This window comes from Carlito syrichta, unplaced genomic scaffold (genome assembly GCF_000164805.1).
Source record: "Carlito syrichta isolate Samal-C Ts95f unplaced genomic scaffold, Tarsius_syrichta-2.0.1 Scaffold308835, whole genome shotgun sequence".
Lineage (NCBI taxonomy): Eukaryota > Metazoa > Chordata > Mammalia > Primates > Tarsiidae > Carlito > Carlito syrichta.
This window is the reverse complement of record NW_007252931.1, coordinates 218,236-245,925: the sequence shown is the minus strand read 5'-3', so window position 1 is coordinate 245,925 and position 27,690 is coordinate 218,236. Positions and strand designations below refer to the sequence as shown.

Below are 27,690 nucleotides of genomic sequence, written 5' to 3'. Positions count from 1 at the left end.
TATTTAGACTCTAAATAAACTTGGTTTATCAGAATCATCATGATGAGATGTTGGCATATGATGATAAAGCAAATGAATAAAGATTTATGATGAGGTCTGTTTTTTATATGCAAATGGTTGATTTGCACTGCTCTGAGTTCTCCAGCAGGGGGCCTCAGGAGAGACGCACCCCACCAGAGCCTCCCAGGAAAGCTGGTGGCTGCCTCAAGGGTCCACCAGTCAGTCAGTCTCTTGCTGCCCTCTAAGTGGGTACCTGCTCTGCATTCCTTTCTTGCTTTGACTCCCTGCCTGGGAGAGAGCAGAAACAGAACCAAACACCACGAGTGACCATGACACTCAGCAAGGAGGGGCCACCCAAGAAGCCAGGCCAGGGGACAAATGTCTGGTGAGACCCTTTCTTCTGGTTCTCATCTTGTTATCCCCATGCTTGCTGTTACCCTGTTCTCTTCCATATACTTTAAAGCAGAGGACCTAGAACGTGGCTACATTTGTGCTACAAAATCTTCATTTTACGATCCTAATCTTTCTACAACAAATTTTCGCCATTCAGCATCAATAGATCGAATCAAGTCAGAATTCTTCAACTTGTGAGCTCAGTTTTCTCATCTGCAAATGAAATGATCACCACCGACTTTACAAAACCCAGCTAGGTAACGTACATGGAGGTGACTGGTAGAGTAGGTGCTCGAATGTTCATTTCCACATTTTTGTTGTCTCGGGCACTTGTGTTGCTGAGAAGACACAGCTGCTGAAGGTGGAAGAGAACACAGCTTTCCAAAACAACTGTCAGAGAGAAAAACTCAGACTGTGAAACACCAGCAGAGCCCAATTTGTATAAGTTTGTCTGCAGACGACTCTGCACCTGCCGTTCCACTAAGCTCCTCTCACCTAAGAACAAACACGCATACAGACGCCCACTTGCTGAGCTAAAAACACCCATTACAACTCAAAGAAATACACCAGAACAAAATTAATTGCACAGAAACACTACAGTGAGGCCATCAGACACTTGCAGGATACACACTGATGCGCTGAAGGCACGTGACCTGTGCACTTAGGACAGGTGGTAAGATGGGAAGGAGAATGGACCACAGAAACCCACGGCCCGTGGAAATCCTTGATTTGCAGGTACCGTCATACTAGTCTCCACTTAGCAAGACTAGAGAGATCTCATGGCCTATTCAAAATAACCAGTAGAACCTTTGGTTTTCTTCATTACTTCATACCACCGAGTTGGCTGTCACAGAAATTCCTAATAAAGACTTATAATTGCCCTAGTGATAAAGTTCAGCACTGGGACCAGGGTTGCTCTTCTGTTCATAACTAGTCTTTCATGACTGAGATAAGAATAGTACAGGATATACCTACGTGAGTAGCTGTGCCTCAACAGCAGGAAAATGCATGATCTGAGGAGGCACTTTTCTATACATCCCCAAACCATCCCTCTAGCGATCAGCTCCAATACAGGGATTCTAGCTTCTGGGCCACATGGCAACTGGTATGCCCAAATACTAAACAAGCAGGAATGAAATGATCAAAAAAGGCAGTTCCGTTTTATAAGAAACAATATATTTTATTTTTCTGACACCACAGCTCTGGCGAGTGGTTTGTACCAAATTTAATGGAGGTTACACAGAACGTTTTACGCATGGGAGGGGAAGGAAAGGGAAGGAACCACAAAATTTAAAACAAACAAAAACAAAATCCTGGATAGCTTTTAGCATCTGTTCCACTCCCACATTAATAAAATTCACTTGGGAATTCCTAATAAAAGGAGAACAGAAAACAAGGTGGGCAGGGCACGGTACGTTGGGGAAGCGAAAGACTAAGGGGAAAAAAAGACCAGAGAGCATCCCAAGGACAGACTTTCCCCTCCAGAGCCAGGAGGACGCTCGGCTGGAAGGCGAGATTTATTTCCCCAAAATAACACCATGTATTGCAGCTGCCAAAGGGAAAAAGAGAGGAGGGAAGCAAAGGGTCACCAATGGGGGGCACAAGGGAAGGAAACACACTTAACCGAGGAAACAGGGCAAAACAGGAGCGAGAAAACAAGAAGAATGTGACGGTGGGTTGGTATCCTGGGAGAGACAGACAGTGCTGAAGAGCACTTGAACTGAAAAACAAACGTCCTAAGCTTTATTATTTTTAAAAAGAAAAATTTCCCCCCTCCCCCCACCCCTCGCTGAACTTAGTTCCTTTTTTTGTGCTTTTCATTAATACTCTGCTCTGAGGTCGTAGTTTGGTTTTTCTATACACTGGAGTTGAAAGAAAATAGTCCAAAGGTCTGAAGATGGATTCTCCACCTAAAGTAAACAGCCCAGCATTCCTGTTCTCCTCTTGCCCCAAAGACTAAAGTCTCTGCTAAAATCCCTTTTACAATATAGTACAGTACACAAAAAAATAAAGCCCAAATCAAAAAAACAAAAACAGAAAAGAATTCTGGGAGAAGCCAGTCCAAAGGACGTAAACATACAGAGAACGGTGCAACACATGACCGATGGCAATTTTCAAAGCACGGCTACAGATTCCCGAAAGTAGGTGCCATCATGGGATACCCAAGTCCACAAAAATAATTTTTAAAAAATAAATCTTAAAAAAAACACACCTGTTGATTAAATGAATAATTTGTTTTTAGGTAAATCCATACATTCTCGAGTTCCCCCCTCCCCCAAAGCAGCCCTAGGGTCTCTGTTCTCCTATTGCATGACCAATAGTAAGTAAGTACTCCTGGAACTCCCTCAAAGCAGCTCTCAGGACCTGGAATCTCATCGTGACAAGGATCGGCACATCCCATCTTAGCAGCTTAAAACATCATGTTTCCTGGGTTGCCAGGTCCTTGGCTAAATCCACCCATGCCCACATCGGCAGCCATGCCCCGGGGCCTCATTGGTGGGGGGATCATGATGTTCTGTTGGGGTCCCATCATGCCCTGCATGGACATCATCATGCCTGGAGAGCCCACAGGCCCAGGATGGCTGTAGAGCCCGGCAGGTCCCCGATCCTTGCCAGGAATCATGCCCACGGCCGCAGCTGGATTGCCCATCAGGGTGGGCTGGCCCGGCATTGTGGACTGTGCTGGTGACATCATCCGGTGGTGAGGTGCCATCATGCCTTGCTGGAGAAAGGCTGGTGGTCTCATGGGGTTGTGGCCTGGCACGGAGGGCGCTGTCCCCAGAGGGATGTCTGGAGTTCCCACTGGCCCTGGGCCTCCCATGCCAGGTAATGCTAGTCCCATTCTGGGGGCCTGTTCGGCCATCATCCCCTGCATGTGCGAAAACCCAGGTCCGGGACCCTGGGGCTGTTTGCGGCCTGGGACTTCCCCTCGAGGGAAATACTGCAGCGTCTGACTCGGCTTCTCAGATGGAATAATGCGAGACAGATCAAACTCAGGTATTCCGGTGGCTCCAGGTCGGATGACCTCCTGCAGGTCTGGGTCTGTAAACACCGAAGGCATGCTGTTCCCCAGGACAGTGAAGGAGTCGGGACCCCCAGGGCCTCCAGGCTTGCAAAGTGCTGCATCTGCTGAGCTTTGGGGCAGGTTGCTGGGGCGACCAAGCGGGCCTTCTCCTGGGAAACCCATCCCTCCTGGGAAGCTGCCCTGCCCCCCACTGGGACCATTGTGAGGGAACGGAACCTGCTGTGGGGGAGACTGTACTGGAGGGAAGCCCTGGGGGAAGCCCATCCGTCCTTGAGGTACCATCGGTGGCTCCTGGGACCCATGCCCCATGATAGGATTGTGTGACATCAAACCAGGCCCCATTGGGACCCCATGAGGAGGTATGTTGGGTCCCATGGCATTCGGAGAGGGCATCTGATTGGAGTGAGAAAGTGGCTGGGTCATTCCCATTGGGCTGAGGGTTGGCATCGGAACCACGGGGTTTGGACCTGAAATTCGAGGATTCTGTGTATTAATGCCCATTCCTAGAAAAATAAAGATATCAAAGGAATCAACTTAACCAAAAACAACTCAGAAAAACTATAATAAATAAAATTCACAAAAAAATCATCGTGCATCTAATGTGCACAGTACTATTCTGGGAAAAAATACAACACATAATCTCTGCCATCAATAAGATTATAATACATTTGGGGACACACAAGCCAACAAGACAACTGAGTCGTAAACTGTAGGAGCGTGTAGAAGACAACAAAGGAGAAATTCTTAAACTGTAGGAACGTGTAAAAGACAACAAAGGAGAAATTCTCCTGTGTGAAAAGTTATAAATTAATACACAAACGAGTATAGTCTTCTTCATTGGAGACATTTAATACAGAGGAAAACAATCTGCCTGAATGACCTAAGTATGGTCCTTGTGTAGAGAGAGGATCAATCAATACTACAATTTCAATGATCAGAAATAATAACCAAGAAACCAAATGAGTCTTTTTTCGATTGGTATTTGGCATTATTTTATACTGCCATGGAGAGAAAGAGCATTTACAACTCCAGGTTACACAAAATGCTAAAGAAATGATAACTTTTCATGAAAAGGAAAGCATACACGTTCTACTGTAATCTCTGGGACATTTAAGTAGTTGGTTAGTTCCATAGAGTCTATGGAATCACTATTAAGCAGTAGGAATGGTGGCTATTCTGTCGGGGGAGCATGTCCAAATCTGGCCAAATAGGACTGCTGATAAATTAATAGCATTCCTGACAATCAGAACAGAATTGGAACCAGAAGCCCTTGGCTGAAAAGTCACGGCCTCCTTGCTGATCACTTCCACCATCCCGGATCACTTCCTGTTAGTGAGGCTGGCAAGGGTTGAGGTGAGAGGGTAGGTGTGGGAGTGAAGGTGTTCAGAGTGAGCAGGGAAAGGAAGAACTGTATTATCTCCCTAATCGTGAAGAAAGGGCTTCTCTAGGAGATAGGGACTTCCCACTGTCTGAAATCCTGTGGTTGCTATGGTTTGAGGTCACCCTTCTAGAAAAAAAATACTTGAGCACTAACAACATTCCAATCAGATGTTAAAAAGCAACTGCTTTCAGTGATTGCTACAGGAGGACCAAAAAAGAAGCAAAACAAAACAAAACCCCATCCAGGTACACAGAAGCATCAGAACTACAAGGAAAGCTGCTTTCTCACAAACAAATGCTAATCAAGCTAAAAAAAGAGGTATCTCCTTCTAGTCAAGACACTTTAATTCTACTGAAACTTAGAAGGTATTTTTTGACTTGCTGAACTTCCACCTATTCAGGTCTACAGCCATTGAGAAAGCACTTCAAGTAGTTTCTCTTTTGTCTAGCACCAGCTCCGTCTTGTCTTTCTAAATTCTTACCTGGCATATTATTCATTGATGGCAAGTTGGGAGAACGAGCTGGAGGGGAGTCATCATCTGAGCTGGCCACAGTCTTGATGGCATCATGGTATAAAGGGGTGGAACTGGGCATTGCAAACTTGGACATTCGAGACATCATAATAGAGAGAGGGTTCTGGGAAAGGGTTGGCTCTGGAGGCATGGTGTAAGGTGTGCTAGAGGGAAGACTTCCGGGGATATTCACAGAGGCAGGCTGGCTGGCTGTAGGAGGTGGGGGGCCACCTAAGAAAGCAAAACAAAACAAAAATGGGCAGGGAATTAGATTCCTTTTGAAGGCTATTGGGCCCTATGATTATGAACTAGCAAGGCCAGGAATGAGACAGATGAACAGGACAGTGTTATTACACCCAAGACACAAATCATCAATCTTCCAGTCAAGCTTCGTGTGTGTGCAGAGGGAGACTGCAGCGTGATAGAGGTGACGGATCAACAGATGTGAAGACAAACACGCCAGGAATGCGTTAAAAATATTAGTTCAAGCTTGGGGAAAACGTGGCTTACAGACAATCATTTCGCTGAATAGAATGTGAACTAAGTGGATCTCTTTCCCTTGCCAATCACAATTTGGAATTCGACCCTGGCATTAGTATGCCATGAAGCAAGACTAGTGATGCAACCCCAGGTACTAAGCACGTCACTCTACACACACTCTTGATTAATTTCCACAACCAGGATGTTTTTACCAAAAAGGTCCAAGAAGTGGTTCCTCTGTAATGCTTCGGTGAACTGCTACCCCACAGAGAAGCACTTTAGCTTAGTAGGATAAATCTCCTATCTTACTGTGATTCTAGTCTTTTTCAAGTGGAGACGGCACCAACCTACTATTTACACCTCAGCACTACTTCCAGTGACCACCTCTGGTCCTGTTCACAAAACCACCATCATCAATGAGAGCCTCTCCTAGGAAGAAAATACTAATAAACTATAGCTGATATGAGAACAGCATTCTACCAAGGAGAAGGTTTTGGTAACTATTTCTGTGGTACACAGGTATTTATGAGAACCAAGCAAATCTTACAGCAATCTCCCCTCTCTCTGCTTAGGATTACACTCAAAATCTCTGGACCTGAGGACAGCCCCCTGAAGTGGATGGGTCCAAAATTTAAAGAAGCCACATTCAACCACTGTTAAGACATTTTATTTCACCAGCATGTGTTCACCAGCATGCACAAATATATTCTGTGAACTGACACATATCTCCCATTCTCTTTTAACAGTCCCATCTAACACACATTTTTGCCCAGATTGGACATTTCTGCATAACCTCGTGCAATGCTGTTTATGCACCTTGCCATAGATACGTCCATTTCAGTGAAGGCTGCCTCTCTGGCTGTAAAATCAAGACATCAGTTTTCTTAAACTACCTAGCCCAGGCTCTAGCAAGCTCCAACTACAAGGTGCAGCTGTGAGGATATAAACATACTGACCTGGCTCTACACTTCCCAACATTGCTGGGGAGGCCATGGTGAGGGGTGCCTTATGGTTTGGAGGGATCCCAGGACTCTGAAGGGGAGGTTTTGGAGAAGAGGTCCATCCAGGTGATGGGGCAGGAAGTGATGGAGACTTGAGGTGGACAGGCGAAGCAGCAGCAGACCCCAAGACAGGGGGGGACTTAATGGAAGCAGCAGCAGCTGGGCCTGCCAGCATGCCTGCCAGCTGTGATGGAGTCTGGGGGGACTTAAGGTTCCCCGAGGGTGAGCCCAGCATTGGTGACTGGACTTGGTGCATTGTGGGAGACTTCAGAGGATTAATGCCTGGGGAATGCACCTGGCTGCCTGCCACAGCTATATCCAAAGGCTTCCGCCCCAGGCTGCGCTGAACTGGAGGAGCTGTGTTGAGGCTGGTGGGGTTACTGGAAGGGTTGAGAGGTAGTGGTGGCATGTGACTGAGCCTGCTGTTAGTCCTTTGGTCGGGCCCAATTGGTTCTCTGAGATTCCGCAAGCCACTGTTGCTGCCTGGACCCTGAGACATGGGAAGGAATGGTCTGGGGCCCATGCCATACTCCTGCTGGGGGTGCTCACCAAATGGCAGGGGCACCATCTTCTGCTGAGCAGGCAGCATGTCCGAGCCACCTGGGCGTAATTTCATCATGTCCTCAGGGCCCGCCCCAGCCTCTCTCATCTTCTGAGGTATCATCTGAGAGTTAGTTCCCATGTTGACATTTAGATTGACATCTCCCTTCATCCCACTAGGAACCATCCCAAACTCAAGTTCCCGACCAGGGCCCATCTGTGGAGGCATTCCTTTTGGAAAGTCGCCCCTAGAGGGACTCAGAGGGCCCTCAACTGGTATTCGAGGGAAAATGGGGTTATTCCCAGGCTCCATGTGGCGCTGGGAGCCTGGGATCATCCTATTCATCTCCATGCTGGGCCTGATGCCTTCCATGCTCATTCCTGGGGGCAGACCCAGCTGCTTCTCTGCCAGCTGCTGTTGAAACATCTCTTCAGACAATCCCTGCGGGTTTGGGAAGCGCTCCCCTCGGCCGGGACCACTGAAGACACCCTGGCCAGGAGGAAAATTTCGACCATCTGGGATTTTGGGCACATCATCTGGCCAACTGACTCCAGAAAGACCTGGTCTAGAAGCCGGGTTGGGGACATGAGGCCCCTCCATTTCAGAGTTTATCATTCCTGCAAATCCAGGGAGGCGCATCTGACTCCCAGGCATGTTGGGATGGGGAGCCATACCCCTTGGGGGCAGAGAATGTGGCATGTTGATACCATCAGAAAATGGCTCTGCACCCCCAGGTGCCCAACCTTCACTAGGGGTCATCTGGTATGGAGGAGGAGGCCCTCGGACCACCCCACGGGGCCCGTGCTGATGGACCATCATGTCCTGGAGGGAACACTGCTGGACAACCACTTGCTCCTGCTTCCTTCTCTTCTCTTCATAAAACTCCTGCTGCAGTTTCAGCCACGCTATCTGCTCAGGAGTCATATGGTCCAGGTGGTCAGGTCCTATAGGCCCAGACTGGGAGTTCATTGAAGGTGGAACGATTTCATCTGGAGAAAAGGGCACATCTCTATGTCCTTGAGGGCCAAATGGAGCTCCCACATCTGTCCGGGGCCCAGGCCCCTTACCCAGGCTTTGTGATTGAGCCATCATGGCCTGTATTGGCCCTTCTGGTTTTTTCTGAGGCCCATCTAATACCCCAGGATTCTGCTGGGGTCCCCCACTTTGTGCTCCTGTAAATTCTTTCTCATCAGGGAAAAGCATGCGCTGAATATCTCTGAGAGTTTGTAAGGAACGCTCCCGGTGCTCCAGCTGCTCCTGAGACAGGCCATCAGGGTTCTCTCCCAGTGTTGGGGGCTCGCCACTGGACACCGGTGGAGGTGGAGGGGCTTTGGGATCTGCTGAGGAGCTATTGCTGCCCTGGGAGACAGGGGTCACTGCCCGATTGTTGGGCGTTGAGTTTGGCCCGGTACCATCTGGGGGCAGTGGGGTGGAGCTGGCAGGGCTGCCTACAGAAGGAATCAGTTTGTTTTCTACTCCAGGACTCTCCCGGTCTAGGGGACGCGGGGGTGCGGCAGGCTTGGGTGCTGGTGCCGGAATGGGTGGAGTTGGCTGCAGTCTGGTATTCTGGGATGAATTCTGGTCCTGGTTGGCTGGAGCTGGGGGCTGTTGTGGGAGAGGTTTCGGATCATTCCGAAGGGCAGATATCTGTGTGTTCTGAAGATAAACGAGATTTTCAAAATCACTGGTAAATGAACAGAAGAGCAATTAAAAGAGCAAGATATGTTACAAAGGACTTGTCCCAGGCACATAAATCTACACTGACACTTGCTGTAGAAATTGCTCATGGATAACCTCACTTTGGACATGGAGACATTTTGATTTTTTTTAACTTACTGTCAAATGGCATCCTCTTTCCCTTGCTGAAGATTAAGTTTCAATAACTTTATAAGCATGCCAGGGGAGAACACTCTGCCAAAGTGAATACATTTGAGTATCTATTTCGAGGAACAGGTTTGATATCACATGTCTACTATGTGTTTCTGATTCCGAGAGAGATTAGTTTCTTGGTGTGTGGGAGGCTGTACCTAACACCTTTTTCGTTTCCCTACAAGTACAACTGGGTATGCAGACTTCTCACTGTCAATCAAAAGGTCTGATGTTTCCTTCTGAAAGAGAAAGCGGAAGTCACTTGCAGCTCTGTACTCTCCAGCCAGAGGCACCGGGTCAGGTCGCTCTATTTCAGCGTCTCCTCCAGCAGGGTGACTACTGAATGCTCCCCTCCTTGAGTTTCCAAGGGGTCTGACATCTCCAGTTTCTGTTTTTTTGTTTGTGATCACTGATTCCATATTTTATAAGAATTTGTACATTAACTGCAGTAAGATACTCTGCAGGCAGGAAGCATCTGTAGAAAAATCTGAGGCTATCTAGCTCATGGTGTCTCTTGATCTGTTCTTTCCAATAGACAGCAGACTGCCCTTTTTTAACAGGCTGGATGACTGCCTTATTATTATTTGTTAAGTACCAATGCTATACTAATTCTAGGTAAAAGCACACTCACCTCAACTGGTGACATGGATGCCGTGTTTAGAAGAGGGATATGTATTTCTGGGTCTAAAGCACAGCACTGCGGAAAGTGAGTGACATGGGACGGAAGAACAGAAGGGCCTGCACCATAAGCCCGGCCTCAGGGCTCTTCCATCAGCCTCCAGATTCCTTTGTTGGTGTGCATTCGCTTCTACCTGTTCACTAATTCTGTTTGTATTTCCAAACCCTTAAGGCTCTTACTTATCTCCCCACCTACTCTCTGGAATGTTTTTTTTTTTTTTTTGAGTTGGAGTCTCACTCTGTCGCCCAGACTGGAGTGCAGCAGCCGCTCCCGGCCACCGCAGCCTCGACCTGCCGGGCTCCGGCGATCCTTCCGCTCAGCCTTCCAAGTAGCCGGAATTACAGGCATGCGCTACCACGCCTGCCTGATTTTTTTGAATTTATTGTAGAGATGAGGTCTCGCTGCCCAAGCGGGTCTTGAACCCGCGGGCTCAGGCAATCCACTCACCTCAGCCTCCCAAAGGCGTTTTACAGGCTGAGCCACCGAGCCCGGCTTCTGGAATGTTTTTACCTGTGTGCAAATATGTAAAGTAATCATTACGTGTTTCTCTGTGTGTGAACAGTTTGTGCTGTATAAACACAAAGACGTATCTTTGAGTGTTTACATTCTGTGAAAAAAATATATATATACACATATGTGTGTATAAATGTTTCACTTGGAGGTATCCATGCACACACTTGCCTGTAGTCACACACCTGTGTGTGGAAGATCAGCTGAGTCTATATGACTCTGTGCAGTCAAAAGCATATTCCATGTTCGCAACTTCTAACTGGAGTGTAGAGGTCACCTTAACTCTCCTTCTAGTGACATTTTAAGTTTGGTTTAGCTGATTTGGTTTTGTTTTTTTCGGGTGGGTAATGATTTTATATAAGGTAATCATGACAGTAGAAACCATTTAGTTCTACTCTTGTCACTTGAGATATAGAGTAATGGATTATTCTCAATTCCTTCCTTAACTCCATCCCTGATTTCATTTTAGTACCAGAGAAGGTATAGGTGACAACCGTTCTAAGAACTGCCACTAGGCCAGGCATGGTGACTCATGTCTATAACCCCAGCACTTTGGAAGGTTGAGGTAGCAGGATTGCCTAAGCTCAGGAGTTCAACGCCAGCCTAAGCAACATAGCAAGGCCTTGTCTGTATAAAACAATTAAAAAACTAGCCAGGTGTGGTGGCACATGTCTGTAATCTCAACTACTTGGGAGCCTGAAGTGGAAGGACTGTGTGATCTGTGCTACTGCACTACAGCCTGGGTGACATAGTGAGAACCCAACTAAAAAAAAAAACAAAAACCCCAAAACCCAAAACTGTCATGAACTCAATAAAATGTTGGTTTGAGTTTCATTGTACCCTGTGTATTCTAGGACAACAAGCATTTTAAATATAATTGTATGCATTCTCTATCCTTGAGTAGTTGAGATGCATGGAGAATATGAACTTCCTTTTCTAAATTTTCTAAGTCTAGGAAAGCCCAAGCTCAGCTTATTCCTACAGAGATAGAGACTTCTGATACACAAAATAGGAAAGATGTCACCCATTTTATCTAGCATTGTTACTTAAATCATGTTTATTATTTGTTATCGAGCTTTTCATGTTTAAGACTCATCTCAGTGTTAGATTTTATGCTCCCTGAAAGCAAGGACTGTGCCTCTTAGTATCCCCTATACCATCTGGTGCAACACTCTGACAATGCTAGACATAAGAAATATCTTTTGGTTACAGTGGGTGCTTAAGATCCAGATAGAAAATGCATGTAAATATTTCACTTGGAGGTATCCATGCACACACTTGCCTAAAGACACAGATTTGTGTGGGAAAGATCAGCTAAGTCTGTATGACTGTATAGTCAAAAGCATATTCCATATCTGCAATGTACTGTAATAACATGTATTATAATTTTGGAAATATCAAGCAATTAAAAGCATTCAGTGGTCCTTGTTTTTAAATAGTCATTTTGAAAGTCACTGATTCTGGTTACAGTATTATTATCATGTACTCTAGTACTGCAGTTTTAGTTGTTGCCTTTTTTCCTCCATTTTACAACTAACTCAAGAATGTTAGTTTTTAAAAACCTGCTCTGTACACTGGGCCTAAATTCAGATTTTCCCAGAGATAGTTACATGAAGGAAACCCTAAGATTATCTACATAACTCCTCTTTTATTTTATATCTTCTTCCCCCTAGTGATTCATCAATCTACCAGAATTCTAGTAGAAAAGGCTAGTACGGTGTGATACGCTTAACCTCCAGATGGCAGATTAAAGGCCCAGAAGCAGCTCACAACATCATGACTGTCTCCCTATCCATTAAACTCACCCTCCTTCAATCCATTGCAGTCTGTAAAACCATTAACCCATTATCCCATTTCTGAAACGACGTACCAGAGGGGCTGTGCTTCTCTCTGTCTTGCTGTTAGAAATGTTCTGGATGTGGAAAGAGACGATAGTTTCAACCTGGCCCTTCAATACAGCTTCTGCAGCTCTACAAAGACAGGAGAAAGTGCACACTAGAACTTTTTTCTATCTCACTAACTGTAATTCTAAAGCACTTTAACCCCAGATTGAACTTGTAAGGAACAGCAAGAGTTTAAAGGATCGTTAGAGATGTTGAATAAGAAATCAAGAGAAACATGCTTCATTATTTATGTTTTGCAATTATTATCAAACTTCTGAAATTAAAAGATAGCCATTAGCGAATTCCAAAGAGACATTAAAAAACAAAGCCAATACACCGTGCTAGGAGTTTTATGGATAATCCTAGTTCAAAATCCCAATCTGAAAAGGGGGCAACATGAAGTCTCACAACACCTTATGATAGTCTAAGGCTGTCAAGATTCACTTTTTATCTTAAGTAGGAAAGAAAAATCAGAAAATCATATGTAGGGCATATCACAATTTTGATAAATAATCAAAAATCTATTGATTCACTCATCCATTAGAAACATACATACCAAAATGTCACAGAAGTTATCTCTGTGAAGTCCAGGGATTTTTGTTTAGCTACATTTTCTAATCATTCTAGAATGAACATTTATTATTTGTATCATTTAAAAAATAAGTGGTTGCAGAAAAGTGTGTATTGTACAATCAATCTCTGCTGTGTTTAAAAAAGGTATATATGTATATTTGCATAAGCACAAAACATTTCTGAAAGGAAAGCTAAGGCTGTAGTGTCAGTGACTGCCTCTGGGGAATGGAGTTGGGAGGGGTTATATTTAATTTTACCTCTTTCTGCACTGTTATCTTTAAGTGATAACAATACAAAGGTTAAAAAGAAGAATCAATTTGCAATAGGAGTAAGAACTTGGGTCCCCAAACACTCGAGCCATGACCCACAGCAAAACACAGCCGTCAACTTACTTATTGGCCATCTCAGTAGAAAACACATACACCACTTTGGCTGGCGTCTTCTGAGCAGGTGTGGGCTCTGGGGCAGTAGTTTGGCCATGGGAGGGGGTGGAAGACCTGGGGGCTGTAGCATTTGATGGGGTCATCGAGTGTGGTGTGTGCTGGGAATCCTGGGACTTAATGTGGTCAGCAGAATTACATTCTAAAAGAATGAAAAAACTCATCGTCATAGAAAGAATGATACCCCCTTTCTTTTGCCAGCATTTATAGCATCACAACACAAACCCACCTTGAAAATTTCAATGAAGAAGTACCTTGCTAAAAGGAAACCTTATCTTCTACTCATACAATTTCAAATATTCTTCTCCCTGATTGACTAATTATAAAGCACTGTTCCCCCAAATTCTTACTTCTCTATTACACATCCTTCAGATATTAGTGTAAATGTTTCTCCTTCCCAGAAACTTTTTTTGAAACTTTCTGGGCTTGACTAGATACTGCTGCTGATGGATCTCAAAGTCCTCTAACTTCCCTTATTTCAGCATTTATCAAATTTTATTATAATTGCTTGCTTAAAGACCAGCTTTGTAGGTATGCTCAAATCCTTGGGGACAGCAGCTGTATCTGCTGCTGACCATGTCATCCCAGCACCCAGCACAGTGCTGGCACTTGCAGGGCCTCCCAAAATCACCCAAGGGAAGGAGGGAAGAAGGGAGAAAGAAGGAAGGAAGGAACAATCACTCAGGTTTTTATTTCTAATTTGGGGAATCACACTTCCATTACTTGAATACTAACTTCATAATCAGGCCTCCAGTTAAGATTTTTGGGCTTATGCTATGAGGAAAAACGCCTAAAACCACAGCCACTGGACCCATACCTTGCCTGGCTCACTTCAGGTTGGTGCCTGCCAAATCTCTACCCATCTGGTAGCCACTCCTTCCTGCCACACTGAAATCAGCTGTGATAAACCTGGATGAGTGCCTCGGTCATTAAGGCTTCCTCTTGTGTCTACAAGTCTGGCAAAGTGGCAACCAGAGAACATAAAACCCAAGCCTTGGAGGACTGTTCTGATGGAGAAGAGGAGGGGAAGCCAGAAGAACTGCTCCAATGAGGGCCACTGGCTTGAAACTGAAGTGCAGACAGCATGGAGGCCAGAAACATGCATTAGAACACCACTGGGCCTATGAAACATTCTCCCATAGCTCCTACCCACTCTGCATCCTTAAGAGTGAGAACTTTTCAACAAAGAAGTTCCCAACTATTCTTCAGTCAGTAGCAACATGAGAAGAAACAGTTCCATCCTAAGCAGTGAGTAAGCAGTGAGATCTCCTGAATCTGACACCTGCTGTTCCCACTTGTCTGATACTAGGCTCTCTGGCCTCCACTAAATGTCAGAGGCCTTCCCTCAGGAATACCTACTTCCCTCTGAGTCTCAAAGATCTTATAGACATACCTTTCATGTCAGAGTCATCGATTGGAGTCCCAGGATCTCTCTGATCAAAGGAGTCGGCGGAAATACTTCGCTCCCTTTTCCCCTTGCCCTTGGCACCATTTCCAGCCCCATTCTTCAGCCCCATGCTCCCACCTGGGCCAGGGAGTGCTTTAGGGGTATGGCCCCCACTCTTGGAGTCACAGGGGGATGGCTGGGATTGGCTGGCTGAGCCCCCCTGTTTACCCTGATTGGAGAATTTGGAATCCAGCTGGGGGTTTCCAGATGGGGACATCACTGTAGGGGGACGGACCATCACCTCCTGCTTTGACTTAGGGCTACTAAAAGAAAGAAATAACAAAGGGAGATCAGACACCAGGCACAGCTGGTCAGCACAAAATTAGGGAAAGCAGTTTCTAAGACGGGTCAAGGAGACCCACAGGACTAAATACCCACCCAGGTTTCACCTCAGCCACTTGCTCGCTCCCTCCACCCCTGCTCCCACCTCAGAGCTCCCAACAGAGAGGAGGATCAGGCAGTGTGGCCTGCCAGGTCTCGGGAACCCTAGAGTCACATGGAGGCCCATCTCTAGGGCTTCTGTCAATAAAGGACAACGGTTTCTATGTACAGAGAAGTGACTCTTATGTTAAGACTAGCTCAGAGTAAACAAACAGGCATCGTTAAGATCAAAATACTACCCACCCCCAGGCTGATGACAAGGAACAGCTGTAACAAGAGCCTAGTTTCCCTGCAGAAAATACAAGCCGTCCCGGAGAGCACGGGAGCTAGGGACTGACAGGTTAGAGAGCTCCTTCAGGATAGACTTCCTTCAAACTGGCAGCATATACCAAACTGAGAGACCAACCACTGCCCTCAGGGGATGGGAAAAAATGCTTTTAAAGGAACAATTTCAATACTGTGGAACTGAGGACACAGCTTCACAGGGAGCATCCTGTGGCTGGTGTTATAGATGTTAAGCCTCCTCACCATTCCAGGCCTCAGTTTCCTCATTTGCCAACTCTGGCAGATCATGCTGGTTAATCTCTAGGGCCCTTTTGTTTGTGCTTTGGTAGGGAGGGGAAGGGAGGTCAGGGAACGATGGACAAAAGAATAACAAAGGAGCAGGGCTCGGTGGCTCAGCCTGTAATCCGCGCCTTTGGGAGGCTGAGGTGAGTGGATTGCCTGAGCCCGCGGGTTCGAGACCCACCTGGGCAGCGAGACCTCATCTCTACAATAAATCAAAAAATCAGCCGGGCGTGGTAGCACGCGCCTGTAGTTCCGGCTACTCGGAAGGCTGTCGCCGGGAGCGGCCACTGCACTCCAGTCTGGGCGACAGAGTGAGACTCCGACTCAAAAAAAAAAAAAAGAACAACAAAGGAAAACTCCACCACAAGCTTTGATTATACTGTAGCCTGTTACTCTTCTATTACTATTTACTAGTCTATTTTCACTTCCTTTCGCATTTGCTTCTGAGTCAACATACTGTTCCACCAATGAGTGTTCATGGTGCACCTACAGTATGCCCAAGGGGCCATGGGTGGAGGCCCTAGCCCTTACCTCTGTGTGTTTCCTGATGGAGAGTTCCTCACTTTAGGGTTACTGGAATGCATTGATTGAAATCCTGAGCTTGCAGTCACAAACAGGGACGAGTTCACCGAGTTCCTCTCGGGCTGCAGCAGAAACAGCTGCTGGGGGCAGTGGCAGGGGCCCACTGCTTGCTGGGTGCGTCCCTTAATGCTGGCCGCCTATGTGCCTTTTTCCTCTTTGTTTTTCTCTGCTGTGGAAGTGGGTCCTTTCCCCTTGCAGTTCCAGCATTCTCTGGGTGTGTGCCTCCTACTGCCAAAGGAAAATCTCGCATCTCCAGGGCACACTACAGGAAAAGACCGCCCAAAAAAGGTTGGGAGCAAAAACACAGAGACATAAAACACCCTTACGACAGGATCAAGGTGACAGCACTAGCCAACTCAGCGAAGCAGAAGCTAGACCATGCCTCAGCTCCCAGCAGGGTTAAGAAAAGGGTGAAGTTCCCACACTAGCCAAAGGCTCTAGGGCTAGAGCAGCTGAAGGGTGACCAGGACTTCCTGTCACGCATGCAAGTCTCCCACCCAAGTAGCATGGGCAAGGAGAGGGTGCACAGAGAAGAAAGGCAGTTTTACCTTGATCCACCTATTCTCCCTTACATTTCTCTACTTCTGAACACAAAACCCTCAGAAACTTGGGTTTTTCTTTTTCCAGAACAATGCTTTAAAACCACGGGGTACTGCAGATCCATAGTGCCTATCTGGTGTTCCAGCTCTGATGGCAAACCATGGCACTGAAATATAAAAAACTCACCCCGATTGCAAACCATGAAGCAAATTAATCTGTTTATACTCTCAGGGCCTCAGGGCTGGGGAGGGGGGAGCAATTAAAGGAGGTACTTCTGAAATCAAATACTGAGACAACACCAAATACAATCAGTTCTGCCCCCTGATTTCCATGATCTTTCTATTAAATTATGCCGAGTATGTGTCTCGTGTTCTCACTGCTTAATGACAGTGACTGCAGGCATGGGTAAGCATAGGAATGATCTGCAATTTTGAAGGTAAAAGAACATCTTTGAAGGCTTAGATATTTTTTGAGCCTATCTGTAAGGCTAATTTGAAGCATAAAGGTCAAGAAAATATTCCCAAACCCAGCTAGAGAACAAATGAGAAAGTCCTTTACTTAGGGAAGCCTGGATAAGTCCAGATAGAACCAAGACATGCTTTAAGTCACCACTCCCTCCCAGGAAGTTCCAGTAGGACTTTCTTGAAGTCACCTCTCCCCCTCTAGTTTCTGGCATCTTCCTGCCAAAGAATAGGAATAAAGAAGGAGGATATTAGACCCAGGATTTGTGACTAAAGAACCAAAGGAAGTTGGCAATAGTTCAGGTGTTACAGGTTACATCTACTTTGAGAGATTCAAGAAAGGGACTAAAACTGGGAGGGTCAGTTATTTCTAGGTTTTGGCACTATGATCATTGTCAAGTGTTAAATGTGTATTTCTTCATTTAGAAATCTGCAGTAGTCCCAGCCATTTCACCCGGGACATTGAAAAAAAAATTATGAAAGTTCTGAGTATGCCTAATTTAATTTTTTTCCTTTTTAAATAAATAAGTCAGGAAAAAGAACTAGAATAAGACATTATGGAATGCTTCTAAGCTGACCTCAAGAGAAAACATGCTAAAAAACAAAAAAACATTTTAGTCTTGATTATATTTTTTATCCCCCACCCTGTCCAGCCTTTGTTTGTTTGTTTGTTTGTTTAGACTGGGAAATGGATTGTGGTTGTCAAGTTTGACATTTATAATTATAACCATTTTGTCACCTCTCACTAAACATTAGAAATCACTGGTAAAACAGAAGTAGCAAATGCATCTTGCATGGACAAAGCCATCAGAAAACATTACTTCAGGGAAAGAAAAGCAGTTGCTACCTACATAGTCCCCTTCTGTAACTTCTGGTACTTTCTGCCAGCATCTCATATTCTAGCACTCAATCACATGCTGTACTGAATAATCCTAGGTGTTTATTTTATCTCCCTGTGAAGACTATGTTCTCACAAGAACCTTGTGTTTAAGTTCTTTGGTTTTTCTAAAATACTCAGCATGATGTACTAAGAATGTAGTTAGATCCTCTGTGACTTATTCAGCTTCTCACAGAACAGAAACCTGGCATTTGTGTTGCACTCTTCTTCCAAAAAAACTCAAAACATATTACAAATAGCAAATCACTTAATTAATCTGCCAGGCATTTATGATGAACTGGTAGAAAGATTATTTCTAGTAATAATGTTGTGAACATAAAACACTTTTATTTTCAAAGTACTTCTACATACAGTTTCTTATTCTCACAATTTGCCAGACCTTGATTGGCAGGTATTTTACAGATAAATAAGTCCAAGGGGCCTGAATGGTTTCTCCCACGTTTCCAGTCAGTGCCCTCAGACCCTGGCTCTTTCCTCTAAGCCATCTCCCTTACTATTACTTTATGGCGGGAGGGACAGCACAGGGGTTGAAATAAGCCATGTGGGCTTGCCCAGTGACTGGTAATAAAATCCATGTTTTTCAATCCCTAATCCAAGGAAACTGTTAAAATAAATCATCCCTAGTTTTAGTCTTTCTGATGATAAAAACAGTCAAGCAAAAACTTCCGCCCAAAGAATAAAAGTTCCAAAGAATAAAATTAGGCTCTTCAGCAGGTTAGTGTTCAATTGCTTTACCTTTAAGAACTGGAAAAGATCTTCTACAGAATCATTATGGCCAAAAAGATTTTTTTTTTCCACAATAAAACTGAATCTTCTAACTCCTTAGCTCTACCTATACAATGTTTCTTTTGTATCTTAAATTAATACTCAACATTTTTACTATGTGTCAGGCATTGTTCTAAGCACTGTACAAACATGTCAACCCATTCACAACAACCTCAGAAGCCGAATACTACTACTATTCCTATTTCAGAGATAAGGAAACTAAGGATTGAAATACTAAGTGACTTGTCCAGAGTCACACTCTAGGAAATGCCAGAGTGGGGTGTTCAGTAGGCATTCTGGCCCCAATCTGTGTTCTTCACAGTGCCGATCAAAGTACAGCCTTGGGGGGCAAGGTGAGCTAGTTCACAAATAGTGCTCAGCAGTATAACTAAGCTCTCCAGTGCTAACCATATTATGACTACTCCCATTCTCCAGCAAGCCCTAGCTTATTCTGCCTGATACATTTCATACCGTCTACATCTCCTATCACCTTCCCTCCCCCTCTTCTACTCTCAATATGTGGCCTTGCCCAGTACTTAATAGGAAGAGATGTTAACATGCAGGAAATTCTCACCAAGAAATACACAAACCTATTTTCATTAGTACCTATCCCCTCTTTCTTCTCTATTATTGAAACAAGCAAAACAAAAATTGAAAATGAAAGCCCACTTTCTCCCAAAGATTTTTCCAACTACAGGTGGATCAGACCCATCCCTCCTAGCCTTCTGAGAGCCCTCATTCTCTCCTTTGATCACCCTCTCTGACTCTTGTGTCTACTGATCTCTCTAATCAGCATTCAGACACACTGTAGTATCTTCCAGTATTAAAAAAAAAAATTAAAGTAAAACAAAACCCCTTTAGAGTCAAGTTTCTCCAGAGTTGACAAGACATACAGTGTTCAGTTCCTCACTTGCCGTTCATCCTTTAACCATTTTAAAATAACTTCCACCCTCTGATCAGAGCAACCATTATTTTTGTTAAGGTCACCACTGGTCGCTTTTCTAACCTCATCTTACTCTACCTCCTAGATTTTTGTCAGTTGCTCACTTCCTTCTTGAAACTCCCCACTCTAGTTTCCACAACACCATGCTTTCCCAGCTTTCCTCCACCTTTCTGGGCACTCATCATCTGCTTCCTTTGCAGGCCACCTCCCCACCCAATATCTAAAATGTAGAGTTCCTCGGCCCTCTATCCGGGGTCCTCTTCTCTTCTCATCTGTCAGTTTTCTTCATGCCATCAACTCCTAAGTTTACATGTCCAGTTCAGTTTCAACCCATAGACACATCTGCCTGTTTGACATATCCCTAGCTGTCTCAACCTTGACAGGATCAACCATGAATTCTTCATCTCGGTATACAGCCTTCCTTCCAAAACTATCTTTCTTTCAGTTTCCCACATTTTAATAAATGGCTCCTTTACCTACCCAACTGCTAATGCCAGAAATGTGGAAGTCATTCTTGGCATCTCTCTCCCTAACCCTCAACCCTACCATATCAAGTTTGAGTATTTCTGTTGACTGAATGAAGTCTCAGTTTACGAGTTTCTTCTTTACAGAGGAAGGGTCCCTGGATGCCACCGACCTACATGAAATTCTCTGTCACATTCTTTTCACAGCATCCTGGGTTTTTCCTTCATAACATTTTTCATGCTTTGTAATTATGTGTTAATTATTTGATCATTTGTATACTATTCCTCTCTCCCACTAAACCATGAGCTCCATGAAGGCAGGGACCACAACCGATGTGTTCATTCTATATACTCAGAACTTACTCTAGTGCCTGGCACATGGTATTTGCTCCAAAAATATTTGTTGTTATCCAAAGGAAATGAAATCAATACGTTGAAGAGATATCTGCACTCCATGTTCACTGCAGTAGTCACAATAAGTAAGATATGGAATCAACTAAGTGTCCATCAACAGATGAATGGATAAAGAAAATGTGGTATATATGCAAAATGAAATATTATTCAGCCTTTAAAAAGAAGGAAATCCTGTCATTTGCAACAACACAGATGAACTTGGAGGACATTAAGTGAAATAAGCCAGGTACAGACAGACAAATCTTAAAAAGCTGACAGCAGAAGCAGACAATAAAATGGTGGTGACAAGAGGCAGGAGTGGCGGGTAGCTGGATGATGTAAAGAAAAACAAATGTGTTGAATATAAGTTGAAGCTTTTCCCCAAGATCATCTTTCTAAGCTAGGCATGGGTTCCAGTGCTATTATCCATGAGTTTACTCACCAAAACCCCAAGGGTCACGACACAGCAGTGCTCATCCTGGAGGTAAGGAGTCCAGGAACCTCCTTCTCAAAGATGACCCTTGCCTGGAAGAGGATAAAGTAAGGAAAAACAAAGTCTAAGTGGATTTTAAAAATCAACAATTATCAATTTATCCTTGAGTATTTCAAGAGCAAAACAGGTTTCCTATTTATTCTAGAATATTCGTTTAAGAGGAAGTTTTCATCTCCTACATAAACAGAATCAGTTCCCTATAATTAAAAGGTATATGTTCAATCTGTAGATATTTCAAGGGCCTTGTGACTTTCCTTCCTTCACTATGGCACATTTTGTTTTCAGAGGCTAGAGAAATAACAAGTACAAATAAAGTAAATTTTTCTACTTTTTAAAATTTCTGGGCATTTATTTATTTCTTTTCTCTTGCCTTTTTTTTTTTTTTTTTTGAGTCAGTCTCACTCGGTCACCCTTTAGCCCAGGCTGGAGTGCAATGGCATGAGCACAGCTACCGCAGAACACTCAAACTTGACTTAGGTAATCCTTCCGCCTTAGCCTCCAGAGTAGCTGGGACTACATGCTGGGGCTACAAGCGAATGCCACCAAGCCTGGCTAAGTTTTGGTTCATTGTAAAGATGAGGTCTTGCGATGTTGCCCAGGCTGTTCTTGAAACTGTGGGCTAAGGCAATCCTCTCACCTTAGCCTCCCAAAGTACTGGGATTACAGGTATAAGACACTGTGCCTGGCCAAATTTCTGGGCACTTGATAGAAAAAAAAAATCTTCACATTTTTGCTTCTGCCCATTTCTTGTTAGTATAGAGAAGCAAGAGCTGACTGTCAATGTGAAAGGAAACCAAATTCCAGATATGCTTTTGAACTTACAAAGTGAAAAACATTCACAGTTCCTCCCTGCTCTCAACGGTAACTCCACATGGCAAGCATCCAGCAGGAAATTTGTTTTCATATACTTTTGGGGCAACTTAGAGCTGAACAACCTGGCCAGATGACTTCCTTTTATTCAGTGCCTACTGTGTGCAAAGTACTGTACCCAACTGAACTAGTTTAAGGCAACAAAACACTTGGATAGTGGTCAAGAAGAGCAATTTTCAACATCAGTCCTTGTAAACTACAATTATGACACCAAGTCTCCCTCTTGGCCCAGAATTGACAGTTTTTAAATTGTAAGAGAGAAGCAAGTTCCAGACTGTCTTAGGGTTAAATTATTTAGGCATCCTTAAAGGATTTCTAAATAAGGATGCCATAAAGTCATAAGTAAATCCACAAATTAATCTGACCAAGCACAGAATCACCTCTAGAATTCCAATTTCTATTCTTTCACTGATGCTTTCTTACTTCCCTACTCTAAGAAGTCCAGTTTATTAGAACTATGTCATGTTTAACAAATTTCATTTCTGTGCTATGACCACTACTCCATAAAAGGCATAGTATCAAACTTAGAATGTGGGACTAAAAAGCCTTGGGATTCCATTCCTAGTTCATTCTTAACTTCTGACATGCCAACTGCTAAAAGGCTTCCTTTCAGAAAAAGTACACAATAGGAAGAGTCAATTTTCCCCAACATGTGGAGAAAGCAAACTATAGAAAACTTTGTTCCAAACAAAGTATTAACGTACATTTTGGTACTCATGGGGTAAAAATGTATCTCTTGTCCTTCAAAAGCTAACAAACTTTAAGTAGGCAAATAAAAATTTATATCAAGCTAAAGAGTTTTAACAAAATCCAAGCATTCAAAAATGAATTTCAACTATTACATTTAGAATAACGGCTACCCCAAGTAATACTTCAGCACAAATATCCTTTCTCTGTGAAATTCTCCTTGATTACCAACTATCCTCTGTATGACCTTCATGGCCCCATAGCATTATATTCACAACTCTATATTAACACTTACAAAACTGTATTCCTGTTATGTAGACAGGGCACTCCCTGAGGGCAGTGTCATTCGTCATCTCAGCACTTCATATTTTGTAGAAACTCAATCAGTGCTGGTTGATCCATGTACTGTAATGAGCTTGGGGCTTGCCTATGACTACCCTTACCTGGTATTCATAAAATTCAGTGATGACATGGTAAATATCTGTTTAACTTCTCGGGACCTGCTTTTCTCCTTGGCCCTATGGGGTGAGTTACTGTATAAGTCCCTGCCCACAGAAAGGTACAAATAAGGTAACTCTTATAGTTTTGACTTGCACTTAATTTGATGACTTTTGCCTTAGGAACTCCTAGAATAATGAACAAATGTAGTTTTAACTTACAAGAAACCCTATAGAAAAAGAAACAAAAACCCAAAAACTCAGATTTACTCACAACGTAATGGACTTTATCATCATGTTCTTTACCTTTCAAAACGTCCGATTTGTTATTTCTTCTACATCGGGACACAGAAGAGCCTTCCAAGAGTGATATCTCTGCCACCCAAATGGATGGGAATTTTTAGGTCAAAGTGGAATGACACCAGCTAGTCTCACAGTCAGTCCTGTAGGGATGAGAAGAAAGGAAAAGATCATACCCAAATTCACACTGATTCCAAAAGAAACCACCCATTCCCCAATGTTCTGTGGTCAAATATCTTCCTAATATATGGAAGAAGGAACAGTTAAAAAAAAAAAAAAAGGTCAAAAATGAAGAAAGAAGGCAAAACCACTAAAACTCAAAATACAAGAGGCCAGAGATAAGTACACTGTGGCCCAAACCCATCCCACTGAGGCCTAGCCATGCTAATAGATGACTGGGAGTTTAGAAAAGCAAAATCCACCAGACACAAAAGCCTCATTTTAATCACTGTCTTTAACTTTTTCCACAACCAAAAACAGTCGCCACAGGTTGCAAAATGAACTTTTGTTTCATGTCTTCTCTATGCTCTTGTTCTTAGCATAATGGAAATGCTGAAAAATATCACAAAGCCCAAAACCCAACTAGTCATATGATAATTTAACTTTCAAAAATCAGGTGGTCTAGAGCAAGAGTTCTTAACCTAGGTTCCACTGATGCCCAAGAGGTCTGTGGACAGACTTGAAGAAGGGAGAAATGTCTGTAAATTTGCTGGAAAACCCTTAGATCTTCATTTTGCCAAACCTCAAAATAAAAGTTAGCACAGCCTTCAATTGTGAATGTAGGTAGCAACCCATGGTAGCATTAGCAACCCTGTGGCCTTGTCACCAAGAGAAACCACAAGACATTTTCATGTCACACTGTAACTGTTGCAGATATGTTGGCATAATATGCACACTCATCATCACTTCAAAATTACAGTACCATTAGACCTGTAGCTACTTTTTATTATTTAATGTGCTATAAAGAAACACATATATCACTATCTCACAATTACCATTTTGATAGCTGTTTCCATTTCGTTTGTAATTCTATGCATTTTATTTTGTGCATTTAAAAGACATTTGCAAGCTAGGCACGGTGGCTCATGCCTGTAATCCCAGCACTTCAGGAGGCTGAGGCAGGAGGATCACTTGAAGTGAGGCATTCAAGACTAGCCTTGGCAACATAGCAATATCCTGTCTTTACAAAAAAATTTTAAAAATTGGCTGGGCATGCTCAGCCCAGCTCAGTGGCTGAGTAGTCTCAGCTACTCAGGAGGCTGAGGTGGAAGGATCGCTTGAGTCCAAGAGTTAGGAGACTGCAGTGAGCTATGATGGATCACTGCACTCTAGCCTGGACAACAGAGCGAGAATCTATCTCTAAAAAATTAAGAATAAAAAACATTCTCAGAAGGGGTTCTAAGCCTTACTAGATTGTCAAAGGGGCACATGGGATGTAAAAGGTTAAGAACCTCTGATTTAGAGCAAGTACCAATCACGAAGGCAGACACAGAAATCATTCCACCAAAACTATTTCATATCTGAAGAAAACTAAGCTGCTAGGAAACTAAGAAACATGTTTAAAGCCACACACGTGGGGCTGGTATATCCTGGGTTAGCACTTGCAGCATCTATTTTCCTGCTCTCCCATGGGGACCTCTGCTTACATTTCTACAATTGTCATTGCTATTACTGTCTTGTCACTAAATGGAGAGAGGCATTACCTTTCAAAACTGATATAAAACACAAACTCAAACAACAGAACAAGACAGATGTACAAGATACTCTTTTTTGTTCCTTAATGAAGCATTTGGTATAATTGTTACGAAAGCTGAATATGGTCTGTTAGTGAAACAGTAGTTTGTCATAAGTGAGAAAAGAGTTGGGCTATATAACCTCTCATTCTCAGAGGTGTTCGAAGCACTCCGCAGATAGGAATTAATTTGTTAGGCTGAATTGCAGTTGTGAATGGTTAGGGCAGGTGGTCTCACCACTTTGTAGATGGGAGAACTAGAGGACAAATGTGAAAGATTTGTTCAAAGTCACACACATAAGTCAACGGGAGAACCAACTTTCTGGTTCTATGTTCAAGGCTCAAATCACTGTACCAAGTGACCATTAAAATATTTAGTTGATTATGCTTGTGAAACCTCTGTATTTTTTTTCTATAAGCCAGAGAGCACTTTCTTTTGATTTGCAGGAAAAGACACTTCTGAAGAGCCAAGTTACATACTACTTGCCTTACAAAAAGAAAATTATGGAAACTGTTATTTTGTAGCCAATGACCTCCCTAACTATCTACCATCTTTTGAAACCATTATCATCTTATACTCAACATAGTTATTACAAAATAATGTTTTTATGGTTCAATACCAAATCTCTAGGTCATAAAACTACCAAATGTCATAGTCCCCTCCTCCCTTCTCAACCTTTCTCAACTTCACATTAAATTTTCTCTTATCTAAGCCCTCAAACAATTAATGGAACTCTCATTCCTCGCAGCAGCCTTATGCCATTTAACTAACAGCTCCTCTTATTAACCCATCTCCGTCTTTAATAGCTTGGGTCTTTTTCAACAGTGAATAAGGAGGACTTTCTTAAGTTTTTACTTAGAACCATTACACTATTCACACAATCGTTTCTTCCTTACTACAACTTTCCAATCACTAGTATTCAGTAAAAATACAAATCCAACAAGACAATCATGTTGCACAATTTCCACAGTCAAAGGGTTTTTAACATCCTTTTGCTTCCGCCTCCCATCGCTCAACGATTTTACTACTTATTCTTACAATTGCTCGATCTGATTCATCATTTTGGGCATAAGAGCCCAAATTCCTGCCCCAAGTACAAACATTTAATTCCAGAATATATCAAATGCTAACATATACTCCATTACAGATCACTGACCAAAATGTAACTCTTTACATAGACAGTCATCTTCCCACTGAAGTCACTGTCTGGGATTTACCTATGTTGGCCTTAACCAAAGTCTAACTTTGCATCAGTTCTATCCCACCTTATAGACTCTCTCCACTAAGAGACGGCTTTGGCCATTTCTCTGCCTCGTCTAGTAACTTTTATTATCCCCACCTGGACTCCAATCTAAGCTCTCCTCTCTAACCCCTTAAAACTCATTCTTCCTTACCCTCCTGCAGACCAGGACTCTTGGAGGACAGATTTCAGGCCTCCTTCATGCTTGGTAGCCTTCACATAAGGCCCCCAGCAATACTCTTACAGGCCTCTGGCCCTTCCCTCTCCTTCCCGCTGGACATAATAACCAACCCTGCTGTTGTTTTCCTTAGGATAGCTCCATTTCACCAGACTTACCCAACACTAATCAGTGACATCTTAATAGTCTTTGCAACTTTCAAAGGCCACTGACTAGGGCTCCACTATGGAAATCACTGGTGTGTCCCAAGCCCCCCACAATGACTCAATGACCCAGACATCGCCAACTCACCTGCTTGAGCCCCTTACTACTCATACGTTCTTTTTAGCTTTCACCTCCCCCCCACCCTTCAACAAGTCACTGGCCTGCAAAGTCCACTTACTTCTCTATCCATCTCAGGGGTCTTACAGACCCCACCAAATTCGATCTGAATTCCCCTTTTTAGCTCTCCATCTCGCCCCTCCAACGCCCTTCATGCCAGGACCCTGGGGCCGTCATATCTCTTCGTTCAACCTCTCCAAGCACTGCCTGGGACACAACCTCTAAAAAAAACTGAGATGCCCTCGTCTCTCTCCACCGCTGGTGAAGCACCCCTACCTCGCCCCCACAGGTTCCTCCAGACTCAACTCACTAAACCCGCAACCCCGAACCCCGTCTCTCCCTCCCCACCCCCCGCAAACCAGGCACTTCGCGGCTGGGCGGCCCCTGCCCCCAGACCGGCCAAAAACACGCGGACTCGGACTCGGCCCCCCCAACCCCCGGCTCCGGTCCTTCCCCTCCCCCTCCCCCAGGTGCCACTTACCCCGGAGGCAGGACTGGGGGACGGAAGAAGATCAGCTATCATTATTGGGTACCCCCCAGTCTTTTAGGGAGATGATCTTTGAGAATTGCCAGTGTTCTTTGTTAGGACTGACCAGCTAGTGCTGTGCTGAGCCTCTGAGCCTCTCAAGCACCATTTTTAAATCTCTAACATAAAGATTTTGATGATCGGTACCTCAAAAGCAGAGTGATAAGGACTTTCTTCA

The 27,690-nt window shown here is 43.9% G+C and overlaps 1 protein-coding gene across 1 annotated transcript in view; it reads right to left on the bottom strand.

Moving 5' to 3' along the window:
• Positions 1-1,558: 1,558 nt before the first annotated feature.
• The window catches only part of BCL9 (B-cell CLL/lymphoma 9), an 88,152-nt gene continuing 62,020 nt past the window's right edge, over positions 1,559-27,690 (bottom strand). The window contains exons 2-10 of the mRNA XM_008066008.2: positions 23,521-23,657; positions 21,170-21,252; positions 16,213-16,525; positions 14,680-14,996; positions 13,239-13,428; positions 12,261-12,360; positions 6,747-8,988; positions 5,281-5,541; positions 1,559-3,921 (exon numbers count right to left, since the gene is read on the bottom strand). Coding sequence (XP_008064199.1) covers positions 2,804-3,921; positions 5,281-5,541; positions 6,747-8,988; positions 12,261-12,360; positions 13,239-13,428; positions 14,680-14,996; positions 16,213-16,265 — 4,281 coding nt within the window. The 5' untranslated portion in view covers positions 16,266-16,525; positions 21,170-21,252; positions 23,521-23,657 and the 3' untranslated portion in view covers positions 1,559-2,803. The remainder of the gene's footprint in view (positions 3,922-5,280; positions 5,542-6,746; positions 8,989-12,260; positions 12,361-13,238; positions 13,429-14,679; positions 14,997-16,212; positions 16,526-21,169; positions 21,253-23,520; positions 23,658-27,690) is intronic.